Below are 16,442 nucleotides of genomic sequence, written 5' to 3' on the forward strand. Positions count from 1 at the left end.
TCAGCTTAGGTATAACAGCCCTAAAATTGGCATAGTCATATGCACAGGTCTTGCCACAAACAGTCTTTAGAATGTCCTTGGATGTGTCCTGCAAGGTCTGCTTGCAGGGTCATGCTAAAAAGCAATGCATCACCTGCAGAGTCCTGTGTATGCAACTGACCCACACATACCACTTTATAGCATGCCAGCACTAGTCTGATGTTGACAGGAGGAGGAGCAGGCACACTGCTAGCAGGACATACAAAAACTGCACTGACCTATGCAGTGGTACAGGAGAAATTGTACACACTTGTATTCTACAGAAACTTTTCATGATTGTGATGCACAAAGGAGAAGGCTTCTGTTCCTACACCATACAGTACAGAAGCAAAGAAATACCTTGTACCTGCATCAAGCTTCATGAAATATGTCAGTTTGTCAATGACAACATCGCAGCTGCCATCTTCCATAGGTTTGGAGTTCAGTTCCGTGTATGTTTGGAGCTCAGCAAACCTGTAATTACAGTCACTTCAGTGAAGCTGCCGAAAAACCCCACCCCTTAACTATCCCTGCTAACTTCAACAATGCACTCCATAGACTTCTTTGAACAATATATGGGTGAAGTTTTATAAAGTTTGACAATTAAAATGATTTTTAATTGTAACTGAAGCTTTTTCAGTAAGGCTTCAAAAGGTTAAACTCTGCCTTTGATCTCAGGAGCAAGCAAAATCTTTGATGTATAAATCAAGGGCTGAGGAAAGTCTCAAGTGAGGGAGAGAGTCTCTGTCCATGTTTCCCTTATCCAGTTAATTTTAATACATCGGGGCTCATGTCAAATGCATTGACCATGATTTTCAAGACATTTCAGCAAGACGTGTATTATTAATGGTGACTGCAGGTACAAGACAGGCAGAATTTGAGGTCAATTAGCAGGATCCTTTTAACAGTCTACCTCTAGCAAGTTCCCTAGATTACCAGTTGCACTGGACTCAGGCAATATATCACAGGACCTACAGAGACACTTCACAGGCTTTTTAGAAGGGGGTGACTATGTTTAGTGAGTACGGCTAACCCACTTGGGAAGGGGTTGTATAACAGTTTACATGATGGAACAGTTATATTTTACCACACTTGATTTTAGCTAAAAGTCCAAGAAGCGATTGAACAGCTGTATTTTAAAGTGGCCTATTAAAATATTAAAGATTCAGAAGCATGTTAAAAAATAACAATTAAAAAATTAATGTTAAGATCATACATGGTACAAGCTTTGCTTTAGGATGACATTCTAAAGATATTATTATAGAAGAAATCTATTGTACTTGCTATTTTTCACAGAACATGTTCTTGAGCACAAAAGCTAGCAGACAACTTGACTGTCATGGCCAACTATTTCCAATTATTACAAAAGCATCCTACCTTTGCATTTGTTGTTATTAACTGTCCTCAAGTCGTCTCAAACCCATGGTGACCCTGTGAATGAGATACTGTATCTCCGAGACCCTCTGTCCTCCACTGATCTACTCAGTTGCTGTAATTTCATGCTCATGACCTTCCTGATTGAGTCTATCCAGCTGGTATGTGGTCTTCCTCTTTCTACTGTTTTCTACCTTTCCTAGCATGATACGCTACAAATTTCTTTCCAAATGCCAATGGGTTGTTTGCCTTATGGCATGTGTGTTTTCATGTTATACAACATTCTTGGGTGCAATAAACAAATTGAATTGTTGTGAAGTCGAAGACTTTCATGGCTGGCATCCATAGTTTGAATTGTTGTTTGGATGCAGTCTACTGCAGGGATAGGAACTTTTGGCTCTCCAGATCTCCTATCAGCTTTACATTGCATGGCCAGTGATAAGCAACTAGGGGAGCTGTAGTCCAAGACACCTGGAGGGCCAAAGGTTTCTCACCCAAAGGTCCCAGGTCTACAGCTGATCATGAGTTTCTGGATCTGGGAACTTTGGTCCTCCAGATGTTCTAGATGAAAACTCCCCCAATTCCTTATTATTGGCCATGCAGAGTGATATTGATGGACTTGTAGGCCAAAATAACTGAAAGTCCAAAGGTTCCCCCCCCCCCCATTATAGACTGCATCCAAACAATTACATGATTTGTTTGTTGCAAAGAAAACCCAGATCTTATCAGAAGCTGTAACACTGTCACAATGGTTCATTTTTTTTTCATGAGCTGATATCTTAGAATAACACTCCTCACTCTCAGTGCCCCAATGCTCTGCAATTTGTTCTTCCACTTTTTTCCTTGAAAAAACATAGTGAAAACTCTAATTGTGATCTGCTGAAATAGGAGAAAGGTAGTGTTCACTTGGTATAGACCTGGAAGCTAAACTCTTCTGCCATCATGTCTATCATGAAAAAAAGTAAGAGAGGTTATAGTTTCAAGTCTTACCAAGACTGTAGAGGGCTTTTCCGCTGCCCTTCAGCAAGGAAATTTTTAGTGTCCATGTCACAATGACCTCCAATCTGACCCTTCTTAAAGAAGTCTTCATTAAATCTAAAGTGAATAAAGTTTAAAATATAATTAAAGCAAGGTCAAAAGAAATTCCTAACATGGTAGGCTATATCAGCACATAAACTGCCGATTATGAATATACATCCAAACAATTGCGGCAGGCAATGATTAACAGCATGCTTAAGCCTAGAACAAAAAGCTACTTTCCACAAGAGTATAATCCTATTCATCTTTATTCAAAAGTTAAACCTACATGGGATAGTTTTTGTGGGTTTTTCAAGCTATGAGGCCATGTTTTATAAGAGTTTCCTCCTGACGTTTCGCCAGCAGCTGTGGCTGGCATCTTCAGAGAATGCTGGCATGGAAGCTAGTGGGGTATATATACTGTTAGCTGAGAGGAAGTGATTTATATGTTAATCTGTATATTGTTCTGTTGTTGAATGGCAAGGCCTCAGGGTGTCTATTTAATTACTGATCCATTGTCTGCTGGGAAACGCCCCTCACAATTACCATGTAGTGACTCACAGGACTACAGTATAAAGGTATAGTCCCAAACACACTTAACTTTGAGTAGGTCCCACCTTGCATAACAGAACCTATTTCTAAGCAAGCAGACACAAATACAACTGGCATATGGGTTGCATAGATCTATGCCATGTTTCCCTTGAACAATACCATGATCTCCTTGTTTTAGCAAACATGAAATCACAGACTATAGACTTAAGATATATACTGTATTTTATTTTATTTATATGCCAATTTTCTCCCAGAGTAGGGGTCAAGAAAAAAATCAACTAAAATCTTGCTGTCTGGAAATTCTTTAGAATATTTTGTTAAAATCCCTGTTGTTGCAATTTGAATCCATCCGTTTATATTGGAACATCCTTATAGAGATTTTACAGTGTCTAAGTCAAGTGTGGGCAAAGTGTGGTTTGTGGGCCAAATGTTGCCCCAGGGCTATTTTTGTGGGCCACTGGCCACCCCCAGGTAAAGAAATGCTTCAAAATGCACTCTAGGAAGTGTGGATGACATTTACACAATGCTTGGAGGCCCCCTGGCTGTCCAGGGATCAAAAACAATTTTTGCATTTTCCCCCAGAAACTTCTTTTGCCCTGAAGTGCCCTAACATGTTATCTGGGGGTGTGGGTGCATTTTCACCACATTTTGCACACACTGCTGGCAAACTTAGGCCCAGGAGAGGCTGCCTCAACCTTATTTCACATTATGCACCTCTATTGCATAAATACCAAGGACTGGTCAATTTTACACTACTCTGTTGTTTTCAGACATTAACCCTGATACAATATATAATTTTTTCCAGATTCTGTGCAGCTGTGGTTAAAATTTGCCAGGCAATGACCTCAGCAGGAGACTAGTACCAATCTGGTTTTACTATACTGAAGCTGTGTAAAAGAATATTTTAAATACTGTTTTTAACCTGTGTTTTTATCTTTTTTTATTCTGCATCCTCTTTTTATCCGTGTTGGTCTATGACCATAATAAAGATTCTCTTCTGTTCTCCTGGATCTAAAATAGCCTGTGAATTGATGTGTGTGCAAATGAAATTCACAAAATGTTACAAAGATGTCCCTATGCTCCCAGAGAATTTTAATTTAATTTTATTTTTTATTTATTTTTTGGTGAAGCAAGTGCAGTGGAGAGATGCGCCTCCCCAAGGTCTCCTGGGGGCTAACACAGCTGTCCTAGCATTCTACAATTGGCCATCTCTAGTCTACACTTATTCTTCTACAGAATTGTCTAAATTCATTTTCATATAGACCTCACATTCCTATCGAGACATTTTATTTAACGTTCCCTATATTGTCTCTTGTTGTTATATGACTTCAATTTGACTTTCAGTGCCTTCTTCCATATACAGCCTACATTACCTGGTATTCCCTGGCAACCTCCCTTCAAAGTACTAACCTGCTTACCTGATATAGATGAGCATCAATGACATAGCCAGGTATTTTACTCCAAGTTTCAAGCCAAGTCTCGCATCTCTACCTTCAAATCTCAAGCCCAGCCTCAACTCCTTGCAAGTTATTTTCAAGTTAAGTCTCAAGCTGAATCTCAAGTTTGGGAGCCAACTTTAGCAGGAAAAAAAAGAGCCAGGGTGTGTTATGTTAGGCAGTGTTCTTGAGGTAGCAGCTGAGGTCTGCTCTGCTGCCTGTCCATACTACACCTTGGAGGAGCCTTCCAAAGCTTTTCTAAAGCTTTAGACGGATCCTTCCACCTCAAGCCTATTGCCTAACATATTTGCTGTTCCCCTCCGAGAAATATGCCCAGTGCTCTGGGGACAGATCTTGTCAGCTGCTCAAAGTGAATGACATCAGCAAGTTGGTCACTAAAAATATACAAGTCTCAAGTCGAGTCAGTGCATTTATTGCCAAGTTGAGTTCACTTCAAGTCACTGAAGCGACTTGAGTCCAAGTGAATCAACTCAAGTCTACATCTGATGATGGAGAGGATATATGAAAAGAAGGCCTATATGTCTTCTACAGACCAGCAGTTTTGCTTAACAATAATATCTGGAATGAAATTTCTCTTCATGAGCTTTGGAGAATATAAATAAAGCACAGACCTCTCATGATTTCTCTTTGGGCTTCTGAAATCAATATACAGATTAGTTGCCCTGCAGTACTGAAGATAACGAGAGCAATGAAGTGAAGAATCTCCCTGTAAGAAAATGACAAAGACAATGGCAATAAACTTTTGTAGAACCGAGAAAGCGTGGCCTAGCTTGCCAGAAAATAAATTAGTTTACATTTATACCAATAAGGGCTCACCACTGCCTTAGGTGTGCAGTAAGTTTTCACTTCATCCATCCTCTCTTTAACATAGCCAAAGTCAGCTTGCTTCCAGAACACATGCTGAGCCTCTTCAATGGTAGATGCCCTGGCAAGTAGAAACAAGACTGAAACAACCTTCTGAGAAAATGCCAGCTTCAACTATAACAGAACTCCAGGCTATCGGTAGACAATATTCTACTGCATTAAAATCATTAACACTGTGAAGAAGGGGATGAAAAAGGTTCTTTCAATCGTTCTGTATAAGCACCACACCAAAATGATAGAGGATTAGATTATTCCTGAAGTTCAAAGGGAGTAGTGTCGGGGTAGGAACTGATCAAATTAGGAGATGCTGGGATCTCATAAATATTGGAGGATCTAGTACATTATTCTGGTAAAAATACTGTACTGTATCCATGGCATGTAGGGAAGGGATTGTAAACTTGTGACTAAGGTGGGATGAAAAAATGAAATCAGCATAAAATTCAAGAGTTCCTACTCTAACTTTGATCTTTACATACAAAACAAAATCACTAAAAAATTAAAAGTACTATCCACATGAAGCTTCTGCGTTCAGCTAAATTCTGGGAGTTAGGAGCTGTCATATGGGAGATCTATGGAGTAATGTAGGAATATAAACTTTTGCTACAGTCTGAGATGCAAAACACACTGCCAATATAATCCAGTCTGAGACTGCTTCAACTGCCATGGCTCAGTGCTAGACAAACTTGGGAACTGTAGTTTTGTGAGACATTCAGCCTTTTCTGCCAGAGAGCTTTAGTGCCACAATAAACTACAATTCCCAGGGTTCCCTAGCACTGAACCGGGGCAGTTAAAGCTGTCTCAAACTGGATCATTTCTGCAGTGTGTTTTGGACCTGAGAGATGCAGGGAGTAGTTTACTGACAAATGGTATTAGGCTCAGCCTCAACTTTTATCTGCAATATTAGCAGATAAGAGTTGTATTAAGCAACCTTCCAACCTGTACAAACCCCTGTAACAGGGCAAAAAAAATGGTAATACTGTAGTGTGTTGTAATTATCTAACCTTCAACCCAATGTTTTATGTGCAGGGCTGTTGTAAAACACTCAGAGCCTGACCTCCGATATTCTACATAAACTACACTGAATAAGCTACTTTCCCCCTAGCTAAAGCAATATGGGCCAATGAACTACATCAGCCCTGTAAACTGTATTGGTATGATATTTCTAAACATTCCACAATAAATAAAAATTATGTTAAACATTGCAGGAACTTTATTTCTTGCTGTCATTTGAGTCATTCATTCATTCTTGGTAGGATGAGAACAGGCAACTGCACCCACTCCCAGCCATCTCAGAATTTTGGATTTATTTGGACAGCTCCCAGTTAGGTTTGGGCTTCAGAGTTACAGCTGAATGACTAACTCAATATTTATCCCACCCTTCCTCCAAGCAGCTGAGAGCAGTGCATATGGTTGTGTCTCCCCAGCTCATTCAAGTCTCACAAGAGCTTTGTGAAAGAGTTAGAATGAACAATGTGAGCTTGAGAGCCCTAGATGAACTAGTAAACTTCATGGCTGAGTGAGAATGCAAAACAAAGTTTCCCTAGTCTCATTCCAGCACTCTAATGACTACAGCACACTGGTTCACAAGATTTACACAGAACAATTGATACCTCACCAAACAAGAGACTAATGTTTTAATGCATCAGACATTGCTACAGTACTTAAAATTGGGACAAAGAGAAAGTTTAAAAAGGGAGCGGGAAATAATCATTAAGCAAGTATACTCCACATATTGCTTGTGTATACTTACCATCCTGCCTCGGCATAATCACACACTGGATATCCAAACCTGTTTTCTGGCTTGCATGATTTTTCATATCCCCAACAGGCTTTTGATTTCTTCAAGTATTTCTGTTAAGAAAAAAACTCTGTTAAAAAAGTGACAGTAGCACAGCAACAAATAATTGATTTCTAAATGATTATTAATTTCTCCTTCTGTGTTGCTTGCAGTTGTTTATTTTGCATTTTAAAACGTTGGAGAAATGCATAGATACACAGATTGGACGGGCTGTGCTATATTTATTTTAAAATCCATAATTGCACAGATAAATGCATATTTGCAGTTCCACACAATGACATAATGCAAGATTTAAAGTTACATAAAAGTAAACACATGTAAGCATCTGACAAATTAAAGCAGGGGTAGGCAACCTGCGGCCCGCGGGCCGTATGCGGCCCGGTGAGGCCTTGGGACTGGCCCCAGCCCAGTCCTGCCGCCAATTGCCGCCGGGGCCTTTGGCCTCTCACGCGAGGGAGCATGGTGGGGCAATTGTCTATAGAAGCCTCAGAATCATGCATTTATCTTAACATTTTTTAAAAAATCAGCAAATTTTTGTGTGTCCTCCATTTTTAAAAAGTGTCCTCCATTTCAAATTTTTGTCCTACATCTGTCCCGGTTTATTTATTTATTTAATTTTTTTAAAAAAAATATTTAATTATTTATTTTTTGCTCCCCCCCCCCCCCCCCCCCCCGTTTTCTGAGGGACAGCAGCCCGGCCCCCTGGCTCAAAAAGGTTGCCTACCCCTGAATTAAAGGCTCTAGGACACTACTGTAAAACATTCTGCATGAGCAAATAGGTACTTTGAATACGGTTTATAAATTTCCTCAGTGCCAAAAATCATACCGTTATGCAATTGTCTGTTATTTTAAAGTATTAAAAAACACACCATTGTTTTGCATTTCAGATGTCACTCATTCCAAAATCCTGTAAGTCAGCATTTTGGAAAATGCATCCCTCACTCTATACTATATTTTGGTAGCATGGCTGAAATAATTACAAGAATCTGGTCAAAGCAAGATCAGATTTTAAAGGATTTGCATAATCAGTTGAAGGAAAAAGACATACTGCCCAGTAATGATAAAACAGTTACAGTCACATAAGTTGTCAACTGCTTGGCAAAGAAACTAGTTACCACTACCTTTAACCTCTCTTTATTCTAATGGGGAAAAAAAACAAGTGTAAAGTGGGTTTCAGTAAGAAAAAGGAAAACCCACTTTATATGGGCAGTTATGATCCTGTTTGCAGGCTGTGGCAAGGTGCTGATTATTATGTAAAAAGTAGGGGATATGCTCTTCTGGCAAGTTGATGCTTTCATAGTTATGCAACTGCACTGATGGAATACTGCTGCCTTCAGTGAGACCCCCATCTTTAATCTTGGCCACGGTTTCCTGAAGAAGTAGTCCAAAGGCAAGCAGCATTAACATGGCACTTGGGAAACCTGCTGAAGAAAAAAAGAAAATACCAAAAATATTTAAGGATAGCATAGTTACAATTCACTAGTCTCTTTTTATTAAAATTATAAACATACTTTATTTATGAAAGCATGCAGAACTGCTGGCTAAAAAGGCTTTCCTCTTGAGATAAACATATTTGCTGTTTCCTAAGAGATGCCTGGGAACTCAAGTCAGGAAACTATGCAAGCTTCCCAAGAATATGCTTCCTCTGATCCCAAAAAAAGAATGGGAACCAAAATAAATAAAGAGCAGAAACTGCTAATCAGGTTATTATAGTGCCTATTGTGTACTGCATGTGAATTCTATGAGACTGTGCATCTGGACCAAGAAATGGGCTCAAACTGCATCTAAAATAAATCTCTTCAAGTTAAGTGGAAGAAGAAAGCAGTTCTAATGAAAATGTTCAAACAAAACAACAACTTTTAAATAAACCAAATAATGATTTTAATAAATTAAAATGCATGTTATGTAAAGATAGATTAAGGGTCTATCTACACTATAGAAATAATGCAGTTTGACAGCACTTTAAGTGCTGTAGCTCCATCCTGTGAAATCTTGGGATATGTAGTTTTACAAGGTCTTTAGCCTTCTAGGCCAAATAATGCTAGTGTCTCACCAAACTAAAAATTCCAGGATTCTGTAGTTGAAGTGGTGTGAAACTGCAATATTTCTACAGCGTAGATGCACCCTAAGAGCACATGACTTGTCAAAGGTCACTCTATGGGTTTCCGTGGCTGGCAGGAATTTGAATTCTGGTCTACCAGAGTTCTAGATTAACATTCAAAGTGCAACATTATACTGGATCTCACTTGCTTATGTTCATACACATTATCTTTACCGTTTCATAGTTCATAGTTGCATACAAAACATAGGTCACTTTCGAGGTAAGAAAGACTGAGAAACAAAAGCACCTCCCAGAAGACCAGGCCTAAGAAGCAAATAAGTACTTCCTCACGGATCACCCATATTCAAATAATAGATGACCTCAGGTATGCATCTAATTTCAAAGCTTAGTAACAGAAGCCAGAATTCTGGACCACCAAAAAAGGGGGAGATTTTGCATCTTGCCAGCGGCAAAATCCCTATCTGGGTTTATTGTGCAGTTTAGAACAAGGCTATGAACTGTGTTGCCCTCCAGATTGTTGAACTGCAACTCCCATCAGCTTAGATCCTACCATAGCCAATGGTGAAGGCAGTTGGTAGTGCAGTCCAACAATACCTGGAGGGACACACAACCCCTACTGGGTTTAAAAGTAGAGGCTTGCTGGCTCTGCTCTATTTTTCTTGATATTCTTTATATTGGGAACTGTCTCCCAGAGTTCATGTTTGGTACCACCAGACTTACTTGAATGCTTACTTCCTTAAATCCCTCAATTTGTCCGTGAAGTCTTTGGCACAATCTCCAGGTTCTCATGCCCTAACATGATGTCACATATTTTTTCCTATTTTGGCTGGTGGGAAAACTAATGATAGATTGCTGGTCCATCTCTTTGGAAACCAAGTTGAGCTCCTATATGGAAGGTTAACTGAAAATCTTCAGTGAGTCATAATCAAGATACTGAAAGGGTATATAAAGAAATAATATGTCACAGAGTAACGGAGATGTCACAAAGAAGTTGACACCAGAGAGAAGCAATTTAACCTCCTAATCCTTATTCTGCTCTACAGAGTAATCTCATAACCTTTGTTATTCTTTATGTATTCTGCTTAACTTCACATATGCTATGATATCCCTTCCCCATGGGACCTGCCATATACAGAAGACATGGATTCACTCCAATCTGTTAATTAATTAAACTTTGTCAAACCAACATGAGACCTCTGTTGTCTAAATGTCACCTAAAAGGGGCTCATGATGTCTAGAAGATGAGATGTAGCTAGAACACAAGAGGCAAAAATATTTCTAGTCTAGGCTGTGATATACACCTTAACATCCCACATTTAGAATCAATTAATGTGAAAACTCAAACTGATGAAGCTGCTAGCAGGTCAAATTCAGAAACGCCCAAAAAGTATTAGCTAAAAGGCAGACAGACATACAGAAAAAAATCTGGTAAGCAGTAGAAAAGGAGATTAAGACAGGGTTAATGAAATGACCTGACAGAATGGTTTTGAAAGCTGAATATACTGTCCAAATTTAAAAGAGTTTTAAAGCCAGTCTCTTCCGGCAGGCATAGCCGGATGATTTTTATATTGTGAATTTTAAATGTGGGTTGTTTTAATATGTATACATCTTATTTGTCATTCCAAATTTATGTGTGTTTTAACTGATGTATTTTAACTGATGTTGTTTGTCTGTTAATTGTTCCCCACCTTGATCCATGACGAGAGGTGGGTAAAATAACAATAATAATAAATTATGTTTTTATCTATGCTTGTTCTGTCCTTTGAATTTTTATACTAGCCATTTTATATTTGTTATATGCTCATGCAGTACAGTCCATCATAGACTACATCCACACTGCAGAAATAATCCAGTTTGGCACTACTTTAACTGCCATGGCTCAATGGTATGGAATTCTGGGAACTGTAGTTTGTTGTGGCATTGCAATTTGTTGTGGTTTGTTGTCTTCTCTGATAGAGAAGGCTAAATGTCTCAAAAAACTAAAAAATCCCAGAATTCCATAGCACTAAACCATGGCAAGGAACGTGGTGCCAAACAGGATTATTTTTGCAGTGTGGATGCAGATGTATGTTGTGTTAGCTTGGATGCAATTTAGGCATGATAAAGTCATGCCCAGCCTAGTGCTGGCAAAGACAAGAGTCCTACTTTGAAAAAAATCCTGAATCAGATTTGTCACAGAAGTTATTAAAGTCCAGGTTTATCACAATAGCTAGTAAACCTTTATACCAAGTAAAACACATGTAACTGAAACAGCAACAGAGCTCTTGCTTTACAATGCAAAGCCCCAAACATCTCAGAAAGCGTAGATTGGATAACAGAAGTGGCTTCCAGGTTTTAGCCCAAAGTTTACAGGGAGCTATTTAAGATACTGAAGCTATTTGGGGGATAGCATTCAGCATCACAGAGAGCTCCTTTAAAATTTGTAATAAAACCTGGAGTAAATTCATTGCTCCACTGCAATGGAAGCCATCAGCCACCACTGGATAACAGATGCCATATAATCCTATATGTGTTAATTCTCATGCACATTGAGAAAAGAAATTCATTATCATGGTCTGTGTTAACACGGTCAGTGTTAATAACACACAGTTGTCATTGTCAGTATTTTTATCTAATTCTCCTCTGAACTCTCAGTTAACATCCCACCCTGATCACCTGTACCGTTTTTGTGTGTGAGTCAACAGTTTAACGTGGCTTCCTGTGTTCCTTTTCCATTTTAGGTAGTCAAGGAAGTAGATTGTAATACATCAAAGCTTGAGTTGTAATAAATTAGTTAATCTTAAAGTTGTTACAAAACTCTTTGTTGTTTTGTTGCAACAGACTGTCAATGCTATCCTTTTAAAAATATTCTTTCCTGTTTTCCATTGCCTTTAATTCTTGGTTTTCTCTCTTGCTCCCACCGTGTCAAATTTTAGATATTTATGATGTTGTTGTTGTTGTTGTTGTTGTTGTGTACTTTCAAGTAATTTCTGATTTATGGCGACCCTTTCATGGGTTTTTTTTGGCAAGTTTCTTCAGAGGGGGTTTGCCACTGCTTTCCCTTGAGGCTGAGAGCAAGTGACTTATTTTTATCCAGAAACATGTACAAAACATTTTAAAAGGCACAAATAAAAATATAAGCAAGCTTAGAACAGAGTAATTTCTGACATTAACAAAGTGTCTTGTCCATACAATTGTGCAATTTTGCAAAATAAGGTATAGTTGTTGCATCAAATGATATTCACTATAAAGTAAATTATTAATAATAAATGAACAAGAAACATCTTCTCTTTAAAGGGATTTTTCCTACTTACATTTATAAGTGACTTCCTAACTCTTTGGTATTGGGTGCCTCTCTCATGTTTATTGTTCTCCAGTTTTCTACAAATTAATTTCTAAGTATTTACTACTTTATACTCTATTTTGCACTTCATACTTCGTCTAAATATTTTAGCTTTTAAAAAATGATGGAATGTTATTGTGTATGGACATAACTTCAATAAATGCTATTTATATATCCACCCTTTATAAGTAATAGTATATCCACCTCAAAATTTTAGATTTTAAAGTTATTTTGAGAAGTGCTATCTTCTTGTCTCATGCCTGTTGATCATATAAATTTAATTACAGTACAATCATACTAATGATACACCCAACCAGGAATATCAAGTAAGCAGGTGTTGAACTAGGACTGTGGGAGACCAGGTTTCAAATCATTGCTCAGCCATGGAAACTCACTGGGTGACCTGGAGAAGCTACACTCTCTCAGCCTAAGAGAAAGACGCCTACTCCGAAACAACCAAGAAACTCCTCTAAGGTCACCATAAGTTGAAGTCAAAATGAAGGCACATGAGAGAAGAAGAGATATAGAAATGGAGGGGGAGAGATTTAGAAAGCATAGGGGCAGCTCTCTGAAGACAGATAAATAGGAAAGGGAAATAATTATAAACAGAAAACCACATGCCTATATCTTTCTCCAATCATTTGTGCTTCCTTCAACTCTAACTATCCTAGAATCATAGAACTGTAGAGTTGGAAGAGACCACAAGGGCCATCCAATCCAACCCCCTGCCATGCAGGAAATCTAAATCAAAGCATCCCTGACAGATAGCCATCCAGCCTCTGCTTAAAGACCTCCAAAGAAGGAGACTCCACCACGCTCTGAGAGAATGTGTGCCAATGTCGAACAGCCCTTACTGTCAGGAAGTTCCTCCTAATGTTGAGGTGGAATCTCTTTTCTTGTACTTTGCATCCATTGTTCCATGTTCTAGTCTCTGGAGCAGCAGAAAACAAGCTTGCTCCATCCTCCATGTGACACCCCTTCAAATACTAAAATACTAGCATGACTTATGGTCAGAGGTGACAGCTGCTGTAATCTAGAACTACAAAAGGGAAAACTGCATAAACAGTAAAGCAAGTTGTGGCAAAGACTTCACAGAAATAGAGGTTTTTGAAGCTGTATGAAGGAAGATGGGGTGACAGCATCACAAGGAGACACTTCAGAGGCATAAAAGAGGAAGACTGACTACTGAAGGAAGGAAGGAGATTTTCAGATGGTTGTTTTATTATTAACAACTAGAGCTACAAAGTAAGTAATTTGCAAGAGTTGTAAACAATGTCTCCATTGTGTACATAATTTTGCAATGCACACAAAAGTGATTGGAATAAAAATTATCCCAACAAATCTCTTGCTTTCCTATTTAGGCAGAAAGTTCAGGCCATACCTCCCTCTCCCCGAAGAAGGCTGATGTAACTAGGAACAAAAGAAGTAAAAAGGAAGCAATAAAATCGCCTTCCTACATTTTCAGCTATAAAGTGCCTCCCTCTGAGAGTTGTTTCCTTCTGTCTTGCAGAGTGCAGTGATCTTCTCAGGAAGACCATATGCTGAAAGGCTTGGAGGGTTTTACTGTCATTCCTAGAGAGCCACCGTGGCATAGTAGTTTGGACTGACTCCCTGCTCAGCCATTGAAGCCCTCTTGGGCAAGTTACACTCTCAGTCTCAGGGGAAGGCAAAGGAAAACCCTTCCAACTCCCTCCATGTACGGTCACACATTAATCACAAAGGACTTGAAGGCACACGGCAACAACAACAACAACAGCAACAACAGGCAAAGCATGCCACCAGGAGCCAAATTAAATCACTTTATGTTGGAAATATCAAGTCCCAGGAAAAGATGAGAAATAGTTCACTCTCTCTAGGTTAAGATTTGGCTACTTTGTGGCTGTCTGCTATCTTTAAATCCCCCCAAAATGCAGGAGGAGCCATGTTGACTACAAAACAAATATCAAAGTCCAAATTACACATTGTGGTGGTGTGTATGTTGTCTTCAAGCCACCTACTGAGCTACGGTGACCCCATGAATTTTATAGGGTTTTCTTAGGCAAGGAATACTCAAGGCAGTTTGCCTCCCTTGGTGGTATGGCTTCCAAACTCAGCCAGGATTTGGTACCTTCAGGATATATCTAACCCAAAGGGCACTAGTTATGTACTCTGGATTTTATTTTAGGCTCAATACAGTCTGACATGATGTAAAATTAATGTTTCCATTTAACACGAATCCTTACTAAGGCTAACCCCTCATTTATTGGAAAGCCCACAAGGTCAGGAAATACCCCGAAATCCTTAATGTGAGTTGTTTTAAACTATGTGGGTTGGGTTATTATAAGTAATTTTACTCCCAAATCACTATGAACAGGTTCATACTCTTTTGATGCCTAAATATGCAAGTAAGCAATGGGAGTGCAATCGATGGGTGCATCTTTGTTGTTGTTGTTGTTCTTGTGTGCCTTCATGTCATTTCTGACTTATCGCCACCCTAAGGCCAACGTATCAGAGGGTTTTCTGGGGCTGAGAGGGTGTGAACTACCTAAAGTCACCCAGTGGGTTTCCATGGCTAAGCAGGGAATCCAACTCCACATTCCTGGTCCTAGTCTTACACTCAAACCGCTATGCCAATCTGGCATCTACACTGTAGACATCATGCAGTTTGACACCACTTTTACGGCCATGGCTCCATCCTACAGAATCCCGGGATGTGTCGTTTGATGAGGCAGCAGCATTCTAAAGCCCTGGTAAAACTACAAATCCCTTGAAGTGCTACAGCACTTAAAATGCATGCATGCTTGTTTTAATGCACATAATAACCTCATTCTTTCTGCTATGCAGCTGCACCTTGTTTCTTCTTAGGTCAACGGATTGGCATCAGGTTAAAGCCTCTCCCACACTGCCTCCTCTTCTCCATCTGCTGGGTTTAAGTGTTCTCAGGGACTTGGCGGGGGGGGGGGGGAGGATTCCAGCACAGAGGGGCCCCTGCATTTTTAGAGGATGGTTTGAATCCTGGCTTGGCCATGCAAACCCACTGGGTGACCTTGGGAAGTCACACTCTCTCAGCCTCAGAGGATGGTCATGCCAAACCCCCTCTGAAGGAAACCTGCCAAGGAAAGCCACCTTAGGACTGGAAGGCACACACAACACAAACCTTTATCCTAGGGGACTGTTATTTTAGTAGAACAGCAGAGGATGGACGTGCAAAAACCTCTCTGAAGAAAACTGCCAAGGAAAACCTGTGTGAGAGGTTTGCCTTAGGGTTGCCAAAAGTCTGAAAGGACTTGGAGACCCACAAGAGACACCCACACTATGATGATGATTTATATAATAACAACAACAACAACAACAACAACAACTGCCTCTCCCAAAAGGATTGAGGCGGGTTACAACAATGGACATCAACAACTTATCATACATACATAAATAAAAATTACACAATCCCCTTGCTCCCCTATTATAAAACTAAATAACATTATAAAATATAAATGTAGTTAATTAAATAAACATAATTAAATAAACCTAATTAAAATGTATATCCCACCCTTCTCCCAAGGCTGGGACTCTGGGTGGCTTACAACATTAAAAAAAACAACATACAGTTAAAAACATACAAAAACAGTATTTTAAACTACCCAAGGCCTCTCCCCTCTCCTGGGGGGCTATTGTTCAAGTGAAGGGCAGAGGAAGGCTCCAGCCTAAAAGCCTACTGGGGGGCTTTGGGTGAGTCCCACTCTCTCAGCCTCAGAGGATGGCTATGGCAAACCCTCTCTGAAGGAAAACCTGTCAAGAAGAGAACCTCATAGGTTTGGGTTTTTGCCTTAGGGACAAGTTTGCCTTTGGGTGGACTGGAAGAAGACTGGAAGAGGGAATAATCCTGTGTCCAGTTCTGGGCCCCACAATTGGAGCGTGTCCAAAGGAGGGCGACTAAAATAGTGAAGGGTCTGGAAACCATGCCCTATGAGGAATGACCTAGGGAGCTTGGGATGTTTAGCC

The 16,442-nt window shown here is 39.6% G+C and overlaps 1 protein-coding gene across 1 annotated transcript in view; it reads right to left on the reverse strand.

The window, feature by feature from the left end:
• EOGT (EGF domain specific O-linked N-acetylglucosamine transferase) overlaps positions 1-16,442 on the reverse strand; it is a 32,609-nt gene that overhangs the window by 15,365 nt on the left and 802 nt on the right. Inside the window, exons 2-7 of the mRNA XM_089519291.1 lie at positions 8,278-8,504; positions 7,033-7,133; positions 5,235-5,343; positions 5,030-5,124; positions 2,383-2,487; positions 386-492 (exon numbers count right to left, since the gene is read on the reverse strand). Coding sequence (XP_089375417.1) covers positions 386-492; positions 2,383-2,487; positions 5,030-5,124; positions 5,235-5,343; positions 7,033-7,133; positions 8,278-8,487 — 727 coding nt within the window. The 5' untranslated portion in view covers positions 8,488-8,504. The remainder of the gene's footprint in view (positions 1-385; positions 493-2,382; positions 2,488-5,029; positions 5,125-5,234; positions 5,344-7,032; positions 7,134-8,277; positions 8,505-16,442) is intronic.

This window comes from Sceloporus occidentalis, unplaced genomic scaffold (assembly GCF_023333645.1).
Source record: "Sceloporus occidentalis isolate IW3139 unplaced genomic scaffold, rSceOcc1.0.p SCAF_1, whole genome shotgun sequence".
Classification (NCBI taxonomy): Eukaryota; Metazoa; Chordata; class Lepidosauria; order Squamata; family Phrynosomatidae; genus Sceloporus; species Sceloporus occidentalis.